This window comes from Bombus fervidus, chromosome 4, assembly GCF_041682495.2.
Source record: "Bombus fervidus isolate BK054 chromosome 4, iyBomFerv1, whole genome shotgun sequence".
Classification (NCBI taxonomy): Eukaryota; Metazoa; Arthropoda; class Insecta; order Hymenoptera; family Apidae; genus Bombus; species Bombus fervidus.
Genome location: NC_091520.1, coordinates 12,184,384 through 12,199,659, shown reverse-complemented (window position 1 = coordinate 12,199,659; position 15,276 = coordinate 12,184,384). Strand labels below are relative to the sequence as shown.

Below are 15,276 nucleotides of genomic sequence, written 5' to 3'. Positions count from 1 at the left end.
TTTATAAATATTAATACGACGTGAACGTGTATAAAACAATTTTGAAAGGAACAGAGAACATTCCATTCTCAGGTGAAACGTAAACGGAAGGAGCACAGGAGCCTGGACAGCATTCTATTCGAAGACGATGGCGAGCTAGAGTACTTCGACGTTCTGAACCTCTTACCTTTATCGAACGTGCGTTTGGAATTCGACGAGGAGGACGCGCGTAACAATAACCTCCGTCAAAGGAACGACCCAAACCTAAAACCACTGGAATATCTCGAGTCTCGCGTCGTGGAGGAGAGATCATCCACGAGGAGCAACGCTACGGACGAGGAAAAATGTAAAGAAAGCAGCACCAAGGAAGGGAACAGCCCACAAGACATAGAAGAATTCGATTGTCAAAAAGAAGAAACCGGTTCTTTGCGTCTATTTAGAGATAATTTATCACCGCAGAACACAAAGAAGGAGCTGCGTCACGAAGTTCGAGAGGATTTCGAGGACGACAGGGACTCGATAACTTATCTTCGAAACGAATTCGTAGACCAAAGATCCACGTGTTCGAATATCAAAGAGAATAGATACAGGCTCGATGACGAGCTGGTGCTAGTAGGAGAGGAACAGATCGATCGGAAAGTCGAGGAGGCGGAAGACTATAAATCGATTTGGATCTCGGACACGGAGGAGCAGGAGGACATGTCGCGCAGGCCACAGGTGCTCAAGGTCATCGATAGCGACGTGACCAAGAGGCGACACCGAAGTCTTACCATCGAAGTTGGTTCCTTTAAGAAGGAAGAGCAAAAGAACGAGAAGTTTCAGAGTAATGGACAGGAGTCAGGCAATTGTATCGACCTGGTGCAGTCGAACGGGAAGATCGACGAGGTTGACGGAGCTCTAAAGAACGTAGAGGTAAGTGATAAAGAATAATTTCTCCATCTCTCGATTCATTTTATCCAGTTTAATCTTAGAAATCGTAGAATGTTTAAACGGAACGATTTATCAGTTTTCATAAATTCTGTAGATTTATAAAATATGTAAATTTTGGAAGATTCTCCGGCAAAGATTAACATCTAATTTAAAGATTAATGGCAAATTTAAAATACCATGAAGCGTGTTTATACAATTAGAAAATATTCTTAGCGATCAAGTATCTTTATATAGTTGCAAAATATTTTCGATCATCAAGCGGTTTATACGTGTACAAAATATTTTCGTTCGAAAGGTAGCCTAATGATATATACGGATAAAAGCTTTCTCTTCCTCGGACACATCTTTCACTTCAATTTCTTTAATAGAATCTCCAACCTTGTTCCTCCGCAGTTGCAATATTGAAAACGTAATCACATATAAGACCATTCAACCATGAAACATCCCAAAGAACTTGCATTCCTTACAAAGTGCAATTTCTGTCGTTTTAGAGCGTAAACCAGGAAGAACGTGAGGCGAACACGAGCGTGGTGAACGCGAGGAACACTTCCGAGCAGAAAAACTCGCAGAAAGATGGTATTAAGGGAAAACAGACGGAAGGTAGATTCGAGAGGATCGTCAAAGAGACATCGAACATCATCGGGAAGGCTTGTAGCGTAGTGAAAGGAAGCTTAGGTTTCGAGGCACGATCAGAGAGCTCTGATCTGGGTTTAGGATCAGAATCCGGAAGCGACACCAGACGGAGATCCGTCGACGATGGCATCGATGAGGATCACGTGTCTAACTGCACAGACAAGGGATTATCGTCAAAGGAGAACGAGAGTCAAAAGATGCACGGTAATCTGACAAGATCGATCAGCTGCGTGGATTCGATCGAGTGTCAGCCGGATGACGATCAGGAGTTCGATCATGTTCGTTACAAGATCGTCAAGTCGAACATGTTCGGCAAGAACATGTACACTAATGCTCGTAATGACGTCACGTACGAGGGATTGATCCAATACCTGCGAGAATATTCCTTCCAGGAGCTTCTGTTGGATAATAACGTTGTGATTATAGAACCAGTACGCGCGGAAACCATAGAGCGCAAACCATCCAACGTTGGAAAGGCGAGATCAGAGCCAAGCTGTAAGATAGCAGGAGCTATACAGAAGAAAACGGACGCAGAGAATTGCCAGAGAAGTTGCGAGAGTTCAGATGTCAATGCTAAAAGCCCGAAACAATCGTCTATCAGGAAGCATTTCTTTTATCATCCTATTAGGGTAAACCGTGAGCTTATCGATGAAGAACTACCTGATCCTGATACCGTGAAGAACGTGAGACTTATGTTTGAGAATACATTGAAGATGAAGAATCCGTCTAATTCGACGTTCTCGCGGGATTGTAAGAGCAGGAAGAGTGCTAGTATGAAGGATCTGAGTAGCATTGATGACAGCCATTTTGATGAAATGTCGGAGAAGGTGGATGAGGCTACCAGGTAGAATATGATTCTTTTTTTCTGCGAAAAGTTTGCAAAAAGTTGTTGCAAAAGTTTAGTAAAATGCATATACTAGCGAAAGATGAACACTACTCGGTTTAACATACGTTGCTGAGCGAATGTTTGGAATCACTTTTCAACTATTAATTTCATTACTATTAATTCGTAAGTAACGCAACTGATATCAATAGTAAAATTCCTTCGCTTCAATAAATTATTGATATAACAATTTTCGATGCTGCCAGAATTCCAAAGTAACTTTTCCCTTTCTTAAACTTTGAACTCTATGAAAACACAGTAATTCCAAACTTTTGACCAGTAACGAACCACGCACCACCCTACTTACTCAACTTCATTTAGCGAAAATTACTATGCCATGTTCAGATGTTCCAGCAGGGCGAAGGATCTCACGAAACTATTCGAGAACATGGAGAAATCCACATCTTCGACCGCATCGGTGGTTGGATGCAAGGACGAATTAGACAGTCCCCGTTGTGAGTCGAAAACCAGGATTCTGGCGCAAAGTTTCGAGGCCAGGAGCGGCCACACATCGCCGAGCGACTCGACTTCCTCCAAGAACAAGATGAACCGTTATCATCACCACCATCATCACCACAATAATTGGGATGCTGGTAGCGTAAGCTCTGGGGTGTCTAGCGATTATCCTGACACTGATCCTGGAAGCGGTGTGCAGTGTATTTCCTCGGAAGATGAGGAAGTCGACTGTCACGAGAACGATGTGACCGAGTCAGGTGGATCGAATCATTACGTATCTCCAGACGTTCTTAAAAAGATTCGCGAATGTGGCACGTCAGTCACTTACTATGGCGGTAAAGTGGTAAACTCTAGCAATGGGCCATTAATATCACCAGTAGTGGAAAATAGATTTAAATGCGTCGATGGATCGAACGATTACGTAAAATTCAGGCTGATAAAGAGCAACTCCTGTGACAGCAGATTCGAACTAACTGGAAGACTCGTGGAGAATCATTTGAGGCATCGAAACAGGGACAGAGCTCCTGATTTGAGCCAGTATACGATAGCCGAGACACCTAGCATCGAGATCACCACGTTAGACAAGCAAGAAGACAAGGATGAAGATGAGAAGGTGAGATCGGAAGATGAGAATAATAGAATCAAAGAGGTCAAAAGAGAGCCTCCTGTGGTGATCGGTTTAGAGCCTAAGAAAGAGGAGAACAAGGAGGCGAAGGATATTAAGGTGGATTTTAAGCTGGGTGACTTGGAGGATGCAAAGTCAGATTACGCTAGTAGATTCATCGGCAGTGCTTTAAATAGGTGGCAGGTCAATGAGAATAATTGGAGAACAGATGATTTTGGAAAAATGGAATTCGAAGAGTTCGAAGTACTCGAGGATAGTTTAAATGGAACTGAGAGCCAACGTTTGGAAACTTCTTGAAGGAATTGGGTTTTCTGTAATATATTTGGTCCATTTTGATAGAGCCAGAGGGAACGTTGCCAAAGTCGTGAGTCGATAGTTGCGGTAGTACGTCATGGTAGTGATACTTTTGTAAAAGTTTTTGCGTATTCTCGAACGACGTCGCTTTGTAAGAATTTGAACAGCGTTGTCTTTACCTTTGAAACGACTTCTCGATCCACTCGTTCGAGAATATCGCGTTAGTCAGTTCAATTGTTCAGGAGCATTGTACAGTTGTTATTCGAGGTTTCTTAGCAACGAGCAACTTGCATGTTTGATCAAACACTACGAAATTTCATTATATTTCGTATAATACACATAATAATATATTCATGAAAGATTTCTACAAGTGTTCGAATACTTTCGTGAGCTACTGTATATTAAAGTCGATGGTTATAGAATTGTAACGATCTTGAAATACTGAATTTGATTTTGATCGAAGGATTGAAGCAAGTGTACATAAGAAAGTGAAGAACGTTCTGAATCAGTTTATTTGTTAAATTGTTATTTACCTTGTTCTAGGCTAAATAAATATCCGGTTAAAAGTATCTCCTAACACCTAATCCCTTTAATGTGTTCGTTTTTACTTCCACGAAGTTAAATATCGAATACAGCGTGTTCTGTAAATTCGTTAAGTAACGAGTTGGTTTAATGTAGACCATGATTTAACAATATAAAGTGCTCTTATTTAATTTTCACGTGGAGAAAGAAACTGATCAGTAAATAAATATATGGTATTTATTATTAAATCATTGTGTAGGAAGCCTTATTTATATTATCTAAAAATTCCATGAATTTTAATTATGATCTGATATAAGTTTAAATATAAAATTCTTTTATACGAATGTGAAAAATGCCGGAGAGTTTTGTAAGAACCTCCGCTCTATGTTTCTCTATAATATTTTAAATCCACAAAGTGTAAATTGTCACGAATGTATCTTAATTATGTAAAGGTACACAGAGATACGAGACACATAATTTAAGATAAGCTTGCAAATGGTTCTCTTTCACTAGCAACTCACGAATATTCTAGCTGTAAAAATATCTTCCTCTCAAATACTTTACTTCTCTTTACGCAGAGTTAAGTTAAAGATCAAAGACTTTGGGTCTTAAAATAAGTACGAAAAGTGAGTCGTAAGAAATGCTTGAAGATAAAAATATCTTTTCTTCGAATTTTTTTCATTTTTTTTTTTACGAAGCTTCATCGCGTTCGATCATTACTCACCAGCATTCTCCGTGTTCTCAGTGATCATCAAACTTTTGTCCGCTTTGTCATTTTTTGTCGCTTTCGTTGGGCCCTCTTTCTTCGGCGTACTCGTATCTTCCATTTCTTTCGCTACAATCAGACTTAACCTCGGAGAAAAATTACACTTGGTCGAGGAGAGATTTCTCTGCGTGCTGTGCCACCACCTTTTGCACCGTGTTTCCTGCAACACAGAAAATTACGGTTAGTGTAATGTAAATACAACTACAATACAGTGGCATTTTTATTTGTGTTGGTTTATCGGTGAAAACGAGTCTTGGTTTTATCCATGCGACGTTTTAACATTCAACGAAGCGCACGAAGGTTTCCGCCTTCCTTCTCTCAGATTTTCTCATATTCTTTCCTCTATTTTTACAATTTCTCGAGGAAAGGGGGATCTATTGCAAACACGACATATAAATAGCAGAAACCAGTTCTCTCTTGTGTTTCTTGTTTCGTGTTGGGTTTCTTCCGTCAATTCGCATTCGATTAGCTCGTGTTTGGATCGGAACATCAAACACAATTGTTTCACGTAGCGCAGATAGATCAGGCAAATCGTGGCGCTGTGAATCGTTACCCGATCAGGCGTTGTGATCGGACATTGAACATTGTAATTACATCTTGTACTAATCGTGAAACACCAATTTCAGAGTTTCCCACTCGTTACGTGAGTTTGCTTGATAGCTATGCTTTTACCAATTTTGGTTTTCGATTACCTATGCGCAGAATGCTCCATAGGTATGCACTGTAGCTTAAAAGTACGTATTTGGACATTTGTATGCAATAAACATCAATCCATGGAATGGATTTGTAAGAGAACAAACGTGGCTGTTGAACTTTTTTCTTAATTATCGTCCTGTATAGTTAATCTTTTCAGAGTCGACTTTTCTAACTTGTGAGAAAGATTATTTTTTATCAAATGTTAATGATATTTTTTCTATCGTTTTTGTTAACCATCTTTCCTAACTTACAACTTTCCGCTTATACAACAGCACGCGCTAAGGAGTCGAGGAGTTGTAGAACGAGCACACACATTTTTCGCGAGTAAATCACAGAAACAAACGTGTTCGACATTTCGATAGAATTCACGTATTGTTATCATCGATCTCTCGGATCTCTCGGGTATCCGAATATGTAAATGCGATATTTTCATACACGCGTTGATAAATTTATCGACAGAATATCATACAATTTATGTGAAATTTGAGTTTTCCAGAGTACTGACCAAAGAGCAAACATGGAACAGAATTTATTCGGTTACAGAGGTAATTTTTATTTTGACACGCAATGGCTCGACGTAAACGTTGTATTTGAACGCAGCAGAATTGGCAAATGTCCAAAATACTATGGGGTCAATGCGGGGTCATGCCGAAATTGGAGTTCAGCCAGGGTCGGCTCACGACTGTACATTTGGCAGAAAGTGGTTTTCAAAGAACGAAGCGAATGTAACGTAAGTATTTGGTAGAGCGGCCTTTGTCATAAAGTCGAATGGCATGTACCCAGAGAAATAAAGGATTTCCAAGTGAAAAGCGGAAACTTTCTTCAGGAGAATTTACGTGCTTTCTCGCATTTGAATCATCGTGTTGTCGCTTTGTTTCCTTAAACATGCATAATTTGCAAAATACTTGACACTTCGAGCGATGTAGAAATTTGTGCGTCGTGTGGAAAACGACGTCGTTATTCCCACCAACACGGTGTTCTAAAAACGATACCGCAATGCGTATCTGACGCTACCTATTTTAAGGCAATCGTAAAACCGCCTTTAAAATGCTATGAAGATATACGCGCAGTTGGAGTTTATCGAGACTACTGTTCATATGAGATATTTGATTCTCACGGTGATAGAGAAATGAGTTAACTTGTTCGGCTCTAAATTAAATTGTTGATCCTTTAATTTTAGTCTTACTTTACGGTGTAAGAGGCTACTTTAATTCGTTAAGAAGTTAGTTGATAGGAAACAACTTACGAATTAAGTGTTGTATGATAACAATGATTGAAGTATAATGGATGAAACCGACGAATTCCTTGATTGTCGGTGATCGTCTAACAAAAAGAAAGATAAAGTGAACCAAAGGTAAAAAGAAAGATAAAGCGCATGAAAAGCTTAAAGTTCTCTTGCGTGGGGGACCATATATCAAGCTTCGTCTCTTTTGGTGTCGATGAAATTCTTCCGCATAATAGCACCGATAAAGATTCAGCATTCAAGATGTCTCAGTGTCATTTAGAGTTTAGGCTGTCGATCAGTCTCCAACAAAGGAATTTCAGTGAAGTACTTCGATATGCGATGAAAAATGAAATGAAAAATGAAAGAAAGAAGTTGTAATAACTACGAAACTACATAATTATAATTGTTACTCAGATTATTTAGACTGTGAATTTTCATAAAAAGTAAATATTTTTGAGTCACGAGTAATAAAATATTTAAAAGAAGGTTTATTTTAGCTACTATACAATTATAATGAATACCGTTTTAGATATTTTACATATCTTTGCATACTATCTGCATTCTGTGCATTTTTGCGCTTTTGCATTTTAAATTCTTCGTGAATGGATAAACATTTGCAGGTTGATGATTATACCGACGACGATACCATTCAATTACAAACAACGGCAGTAAACGCAAAAAGCGTGAAATGAGTTTCTTTCTGTATGTATTTTCAAGTAACTGTGAAACCTTTGTGCCTTGACTTAATTCTCGCTTCCTATATTTTTACTTATTCATATTTGTAACAGACGAGCTTAATGGATTTAATATTTAATAGATGCTCTAAAAAGAGCAAATGAATTAACGTAATCTCGTAATTTCTAACGTGACCCGTCATGTACGTTTTTAAAACCACATAGCGAATGCAAGAATTTCCATCGCCATTTCTGTTGAAACACAAGAAAATTTCTAAAAATTGGGTCAGTATAATAATTATTTGATAGTGGTAACGAGGGTTAATTGCATTTTACGTATATTTTCGTATATTTTCCAGGATCCATCTCGGTGAGGTTCTCTAGTTTCTCAAGTAAAATAGCTCGATCTTCTCAGATTTTGCCGCGATATTGAAGTGACTGTGTTCCTTCGTTAACCTTTCTACCGCGTTTCAGTTTCATATCTTTAAACGCCTAGATTCTTGAATTTGAGACGCTTTAATCGGGATGATTTAATCCCGCGATTTTACCGCGGATCGTTTAAGCTCTTCAACGATATATCTGGCGGTCTAAGAATATTCTTGCTTCTCTTTTTTCTTCTGACTTTTTCTTCCGAAGTGTGATATATTTCTTAAGAATCTTCTCAAATTCCTGCAACCGGATCTTTGTTATCTTTTCATAAAAGGATCGATGTACAGCATATTACGAAGAATCGATGGTATTTGGAAACTCAAAGAAAAAAGAGAAGAGAAATGTCTACTCCATTTATTTAAAAAAGACTTAAAAATTTTTACTTTCATAGATCTATTTTATTTTATTTTTTTCATTATCAGTTGTGTAAAAGAAACTTGTAATTTAATATATTTAGTAAGAAAGAATTCCTTTACTAAACACTGATAATGTTCTCTTTTTATTAAATTAATGTGGACGTCCTCGGCAGGATCTAAAAAGTTACATCTATATTTGTTCAGAGCAAAAGCGTGCTCTTATTCAAACAGTCGGTAGCATCCAGTTCCCATTCGTCAATTGCCCCGCCTCGTTTTTCTTTCTCAATACGAAACCTCTGTTCGAACGTTTCACCCGTTACTCGTTTCGCTCGCTTGATCGTCCTGACTAATCGATTTTACTGTCGTGTTTTTTGAAGTTATTTTTGCATCGTGTTTTTTCCACTCGTTCCACGATGGCCGGTATACAATTTTTAACGATTCTACCGAGATATTTTTTCCCCAAAAGTTCGTCTTCAGCGTCGTTTCGCGTTAATGGTATGCGGCTTTCGCCAGAACTCTATTCAGTAACTCGATTATCATCGTGGTCTGAAAGTTTCAGAGACACAAGTTAGGATTATTCCGACGGCCAAAAAGCAGCGCTACGCGAATCTTCTCGGCGGAAGTTCTCGTTTCCCCTCGAAATTGGATTCCATTTAACACGCCACGACCTTGCAAAATGTTGTCCACCCATGAGTTATTTCGTGACAGAAATTTCCTAGAACTTTCAGGCGGCTTGTACGAATTCACCAGCGATATTCGCTTAGCGAAAATCAACGGAAACCTGTTGGAAAATTCTATCGTCAATATTCAAGTGTCACCGCACACGTACGTTCGCATATTGCACACAATTAGATACGAAACGTAGTTTCTAGCGTGAAACGCTATCATATAATATACCGGGTGTACTTTTCTAAATTGCACGTCTAAATTATTATTGCTGTTGCAGAAATGACTGAGAAATTTTTTTCATTTACTGGTCTAATTTAAATGAGTTACAGTATGCAGTACAACGAGTGTATACATGTACATTGCACGTATTTATGGATTTACGCGTGCAACGAACATACGGCAAATTGACTCAATTAATCAAAGAGTAAAAATACTTCGCTGTTGAGTCGATCGTTAAAAATCAACTGGTGGATTGCCGTGGATATGAAAACTCGGGAAACTGAATTTCCATCTTTACAGATTTTTATTGCAAATTTGTCTCGGTCATTTAAAGCGTTGAATTTTGTTTATGAAAAATAATCCGAATAAAAAGTATTTACAGCTAACTCGATTGAAAATTTATTGAAAATAATTCCGACAAATCCACGCAATTTTCGTTTATCGTTCGAGATTAATTTTCTCGTCGACGTCAGGTCAATTTTGCCTCGTATTATAAACATTTAATAGTTGAATTCTGGATCCCATCGTTTTTAACATTTCTATTATTTGTTTTTCGTTCTTTTACTATATTTTTAAACTTTCCATATTTCTTTTGAAATATTTCGCGTTGAAAATTTCGTGATTGTATTTATTCTTTTTAAGAAATTATGATATAGCCTTTTATATATTTGAACGAATGATTGAATGAATTTGAATGATTAAGCGAGATTTTATCGTTTCATTCGTCACCGTTAATTAAATTTTAATGAGCGATTTGTCGACGATTTTGATCGTGATTCTCAACGACCAATTTTCAATTAGAACATATCATCGTCGATGATATTCCAGCAGTCAATCAACGTACTCGTATATGCACATGCTCTGCTTGCTCAAATTTTGGTCGTCGGCCAAAACAGCGAACGACCACCAAAAAGATTTCTCACGTGCGCGACTGTCGTGAAATAAATAATCTAAAGGCTAATGATCTCGCGAGTGTCACCGATCCCTCGTGTAGATTTCAGTTTACGTTTGTCGTAAAGTAAAGTACAACAGCTGAAAAACACGCTAACTGTTTAGCTAATTAAAATGTTGGTCGCCTTTCATGAAATAATGGATCTCTGTTCAACAACACCCATTTTTGTTTTCCCGGCACGAAATCAACCGAAATAAGCCACTTAAATGTCGTTCAATTTGTCCAGCACGAAGATCTCGACAGTCTCCGGGTTCATTTTTCTACGATTGTTTCAGGCTTCGACTTCTGTTTTTAGAAATAACATCTCTGTTATACGAGCGTTTCGTGTCAATTCTCGAACAAATTGAGTTAACTGTCATGATTCGCGTTTATATAGTAACTATTATACAACTTCTTGGTTGATACTGGCAAATGAAATTCTCTCCGCAGTGGGAAATTCTTACAATGGTATCACATTTCAGAGCAAACGAGAGATCTAGACGCCGTTATTACCATCCCAACTCGTTATAGTTGCTGGAATCGATATAACTGGAGCATAGTTAGGTGAAGCACTAGCTTCTGGGTGGAGTCGAGGGTCAAAAGGTGAGACACAGAGCGATTGAGAATGAAATGAACGACTGATCGACTCTACTTTTTACTAGTTGCAGTACGTGTGGAAGTACACGATTAATATTTCATCCGCAAGAAATAAATGACCTACTTCCATAAGCTCTCTCATGGCAAAAAGATGGCATAGATAGTGATAAACTCCAAGGTAAATTTAAAAAAACGGTGTATCATCAACGCTTTCCTGTACTTTCCGATTTATAGAGTTGATCAATACGACAATGTACACAGATGTTTTTTTAAATAAGTAGAACTCTAAAGAACAGGAGGAACTCATCTCCTTCTATCTTTAATAGAACGTCTCTGAAGAGTTTAAGATTGGTAATTTTCGGAAAGACAGAAAAATGCAGTTTCAACGATACTCCAGATCTTTAACGCTTAAAACGTTATCACGACATCATTAAGTTTCTTACATCAATTCTATTATTCTCAATATCTATCTTTCACTTACAATGTATTAGCATCTAGTTAGATGTATGTATGTAACAAGATCTTAATACCTTTAGAGTCATGAATATTCATAGGCTACTCGTGACTTTGTATCTCATGTTTTATCAAGCGCTTCATGTATCCTCGGTCGGTTTCTCCAGTCATTTCCGCACGAGTATTTTTCCAGGGTTAAAGGTATTTACTTTGTTGCAAATAAAGGACGTTAAAGGATCTTTCAGCGAATCGAACGGAAAACATTCGATAGCAAGATAAGATCTGCATACAAAAATCCATCGCATTTTAGTTTCAACGAGGGGGAAAAGAAATTCCCTGAAGATAGATGTTTTTCTTTCATTCCCCGCGACGAAGTGGCACGTGCGCGAGAAACTGCCGAGGAAAAATGGAATAAATCACATTTGCAAAGCGTGAAATCGCATGAATACGAAATGACATTTGCAGATATGATTCGCCGTATGTCTATTCAATACCTTCGTCAAGAGGCACGCACACCATTTTGGCGTTGACCAAATGGCGAGGGAAAATAAGATGGACGTCATTTTGGAGCGCAGTAAAAGCTTTTACTAATTTAACGGAAAACAAAAGAGATTAATTGCTGTCCAGTTAATGGATCGTTATTTGCCAACAATGTCCTCAATTCGTGAACGATGAACAATCTGTAGATTAACCCGTTTGTATTGGTAAATCAGTATTGGTAAATTATGCAGTTCAGAGAGTTTTTTCCAATTTTCATTATCTAGTTGCAGTCTGTTTTGACAAAACAGTGAAAAAAGTTAGATTAAGTTTAATTGATTTGAACGATGAAAGTACTCTCGTTTATTCAAACGTGTTTAAACAAATTTATTGAAATCTAATCGATATCTAACTCTATTATTGATATTTTGTAACTTTTGATTTGTAAACTTTCGCTAATAATATCTGAATATTTCATTATATAAAAGAGTTCTGTTTAATATAATTACTCTGCTCGGTAGAAATAGTTAAAGTCTTGCACGAATCAATAAAGAATCTATTTTAAGCATCACTATTATTAATCCAAAATATTTTTCATCGATAAAGCATCACAAATTTAATATCTAATTTATAATAATATACTCGTGAACGTTGAAGTATTCTGGTTCACCTGTTGATTTGTAAGGATCAATGTCTTACATCCGGTTAATTTTTCATGGGGTAAAAATTAACATATTCGACTTGTTACTTGTCTCCCTATATCCTGTAGCATATTTTACGCTATAAACGAACGTATCGCGTTTGAACATACTTTATCCTGTCATTTGAATTTTTTATCATACGCCCGCTACTTAAAAATTCCCCTACTAGCAAAATAGATGGGTTGGCCATTCAAATCCCCTATGGGCTCGTGAAGTCATTACACTATGTTTCATGGCCAGCTAACTTCCGAGTGACGTTGCCGCCTTAAAGAATAATGCGACTGCTCTACGTCGGGCTACATGCTAAAAAAATATTACTTCATGAATTAATTTACAAGGGTTGAACATATTTCTGTTTTCAGACATTTGTGATCGAATGGATAAGGATAAAAACTGAGATAAATTTCTGTAATGAAAGAAAGTTAGAATTAACATTTTTGAAGCATATTCAACATTAAATGGAAATGTTGCAAAAATATTATCCATTATACAAAGTTATAAAAACGTACTGAAAGTACTTGTACTTTTAAACAATTACAATTGGAAAATTTCGAACCATAGTTTAAATAAATTTCTCTACAGTCGTTGTAACAGGAAGTTTATTTTCCGAACTTATACAAACCCGTTTAAAATATTTGTCCATTTAGACACATTTAATTGTGTAGCTTCGAACTGTTCGAAATACATTTCTCTACAATGATAAATTTGAAAACTAACGCTACAGCTACCTACGAAATTGTTGCAAATGTAAATCATAGCAAAATGTTTATTGTCCAAACTATTCATACTTTCAGATGCGTCTAATTGAGTAACTCTGAATAACATGTTAAACAAACTTCTTTATAATGACGCGTTTCAATATGAACAGTTTTCAGGCTCATCCGGCATTAAATTGTTGTAAAAAGTTTGGTTTACAAAGCCACTGAAACGCGTTGAAATTTTCATGCTTTTTCGGGGAAATTAATTTTCCGTGGTGTAAATAAAGTTTCGTGAAATGTCGAAATTTTCGTATCCAATATTTCCGAGGAAATTCTATACTGGTTTAAATACAATTTTGTGAAACCAGATGTCACAGAATTGACGCTTAATTCGTAGAATAAAGCGATTAATTTACAAATTTCGAACAATTGTCGCTTTTCCTCGCATTGCAGAGAAAATTTCGATGATCGTTTAAATCGAAACTCATCGAAATGCAGTGAGATTTTTATTGCCACCATTTATACTTAAAATTTCAAAATGAAATGTAAATGAAGCTGTGAGTTTCGTTCAAACGAGAAAACGTATCGGCCTTTCACCTTTTAGAAGTTGAAATTCTAAAATGAAACATACCAAGATTAACACTGAATTCAGAATAAAGAGATTAATTTAATGATTTTTCATAGTTGTGGTTCGTCCCGAAATAGCATTGGAAAATCCCAATAACTCCTAGAATCACATATGGGAAGGCATTTAAATTTTCATTCTCACTGTTTATAATTGAAATTCTGGAATAAAATACGCCGGGATCAACGCTTAATTCGGTATGAAAAGGCCAATTTAAAGATTTTCTACAGCCTCACAGGTTCTGTTTCAAATACTAGTGGAATTCTCGATAGTTGATCGAGCCACAGACATACCTACTGGAAAGGGTAGAAAATTGGATCAGCTCAGTAGGTTGTGTACGAGGATTTTCCCATTAAATGCTAATCGGCTAACTTGCTGTACCTGTGCTTTGCGGTTTCTACCGGGAACACACCAATTCCAGATAATCGAGTGCACAGCACTCAAAATCAAACAAATAGAAATAGAAGTTGCTCAAATTGGAGCATAAAGAACGTCTTATATCGGCATAATATAAATTATTCAGAAAGAACAATGTAAGATGTAAAGATGATGATTATTGAAGATAGGATTATTTGAGTCAGCAGGTTATTTATAACGAATTAAGTAATTTGGCTATAGTTTGGCTATATATATGTATGTATATTGGAACAATTTTTGAGCAATTTATGTATGAAAATAGATCATCTGATTCGTTAATTTATTAACTGTTAACATTGCATTAACACGATATTTTATCGACAACTTTTTTACAATCAACTTGATATTTTCTAATATACGACAAGTTTAGGACTGAATGTTAGAATGTTAAAATTTTTAGCCGAGTCAAATAACCATATACAGAATCGGTGATTGTTTCCATCTTTAAAATTTAACCAGGAGATTGAAATCGTAAGAGCCTGTCTTTGAAAAGCAGCTTTCCCACGAACAAACGAGAGCAGGCGGAACTTAGAAAACTTTTAAGGGGTTTAAATTATCGTCGAGTATCGCATATTCACAAAAACTTTCTCTCCAAAGATCATAAAATATTAAATTTCAAAGTTTTCCGCGTTTAATATTTCCATGGGTATACCTTTGAAAAGCTATATATTCTGCAAGTTTCCTGATCCCTTTGTACCACTAGGTTTTCAATCGAAATTTCAAATCTACCGAGAAAAAGGAAAAATAAGAGTATTGCAGAAACCACGCCTGGTTAAACGGATTTTCTGAATATCGAGGTCAATCGATATGATGCGAGTGGAAACCGGAGGCTTTTCATTTCTTTGACCAGCTATTAACAGTTGTATGTGTATATACTGGTTCGAGAAAGTATTTGAACGCTTATCAAACCGGACTTTTGCTTCTCTATATTTCTATGTGTTTTATAAAACACATTTTATTAGTTGTTATTGTAGTATCGGGAGGATACTACTTAATAATTAATTGATAAATTGATGGTTTA

The 15,276-nt window shown here is 36.8% G+C and overlaps 3 protein-coding genes across 4 annotated transcripts in view; 1 reads left to right on the top strand and 2 right to left on the bottom strand.

Annotated features, from left to right (window-relative positions):
• Positions 1-4,570, top strand: part of Jv (javelin) — a 32,861-nt gene extending 28,291 nt beyond the window's left edge. For both annotated transcript variants that reach the window (XM_072001447.1, XM_072001449.1), the window contains 3 exons: positions 73-891; positions 1,401-2,386; positions 2,771-4,570. In XM_072001447.1, the coding sequence (XP_071857548.1) occupies positions 73-891; positions 1,401-2,386; positions 2,771-3,803 (2,838 nt within the window). In that variant the 3' untranslated portion in view covers positions 3,804-4,570. The remainder of the gene's footprint in view (positions 1-72; positions 892-1,400; positions 2,387-2,770) is intronic.
• Spec2 (CDC42 small effector protein Spec2) overlaps positions 1-11,998 on the bottom strand; it is a 58,061-nt gene extending 46,063 nt beyond the window's left edge. Inside the window, exon 1 of the mRNA XM_072001485.1 lies at positions 11,988-11,998. The gene's annotated coding sequence lies outside the window, so the exon portion shown is untranslated. The remainder of the gene's footprint in view (positions 1-11,987) is intronic.
• Positions 1-15,276, bottom strand: part of Mcu (mitochondrial calcium uniporter) — a 78,601-nt gene that overhangs the window by 41,033 nt on the left and 22,292 nt on the right. The window contains exon 2 of the mRNA XM_072001473.1: positions 5,047-5,248. Coding sequence (XP_071857574.1) covers positions 5,047-5,248 — 202 coding nt within the window. The remainder of the gene's footprint in view (positions 1-5,046; positions 5,249-15,276) is intronic.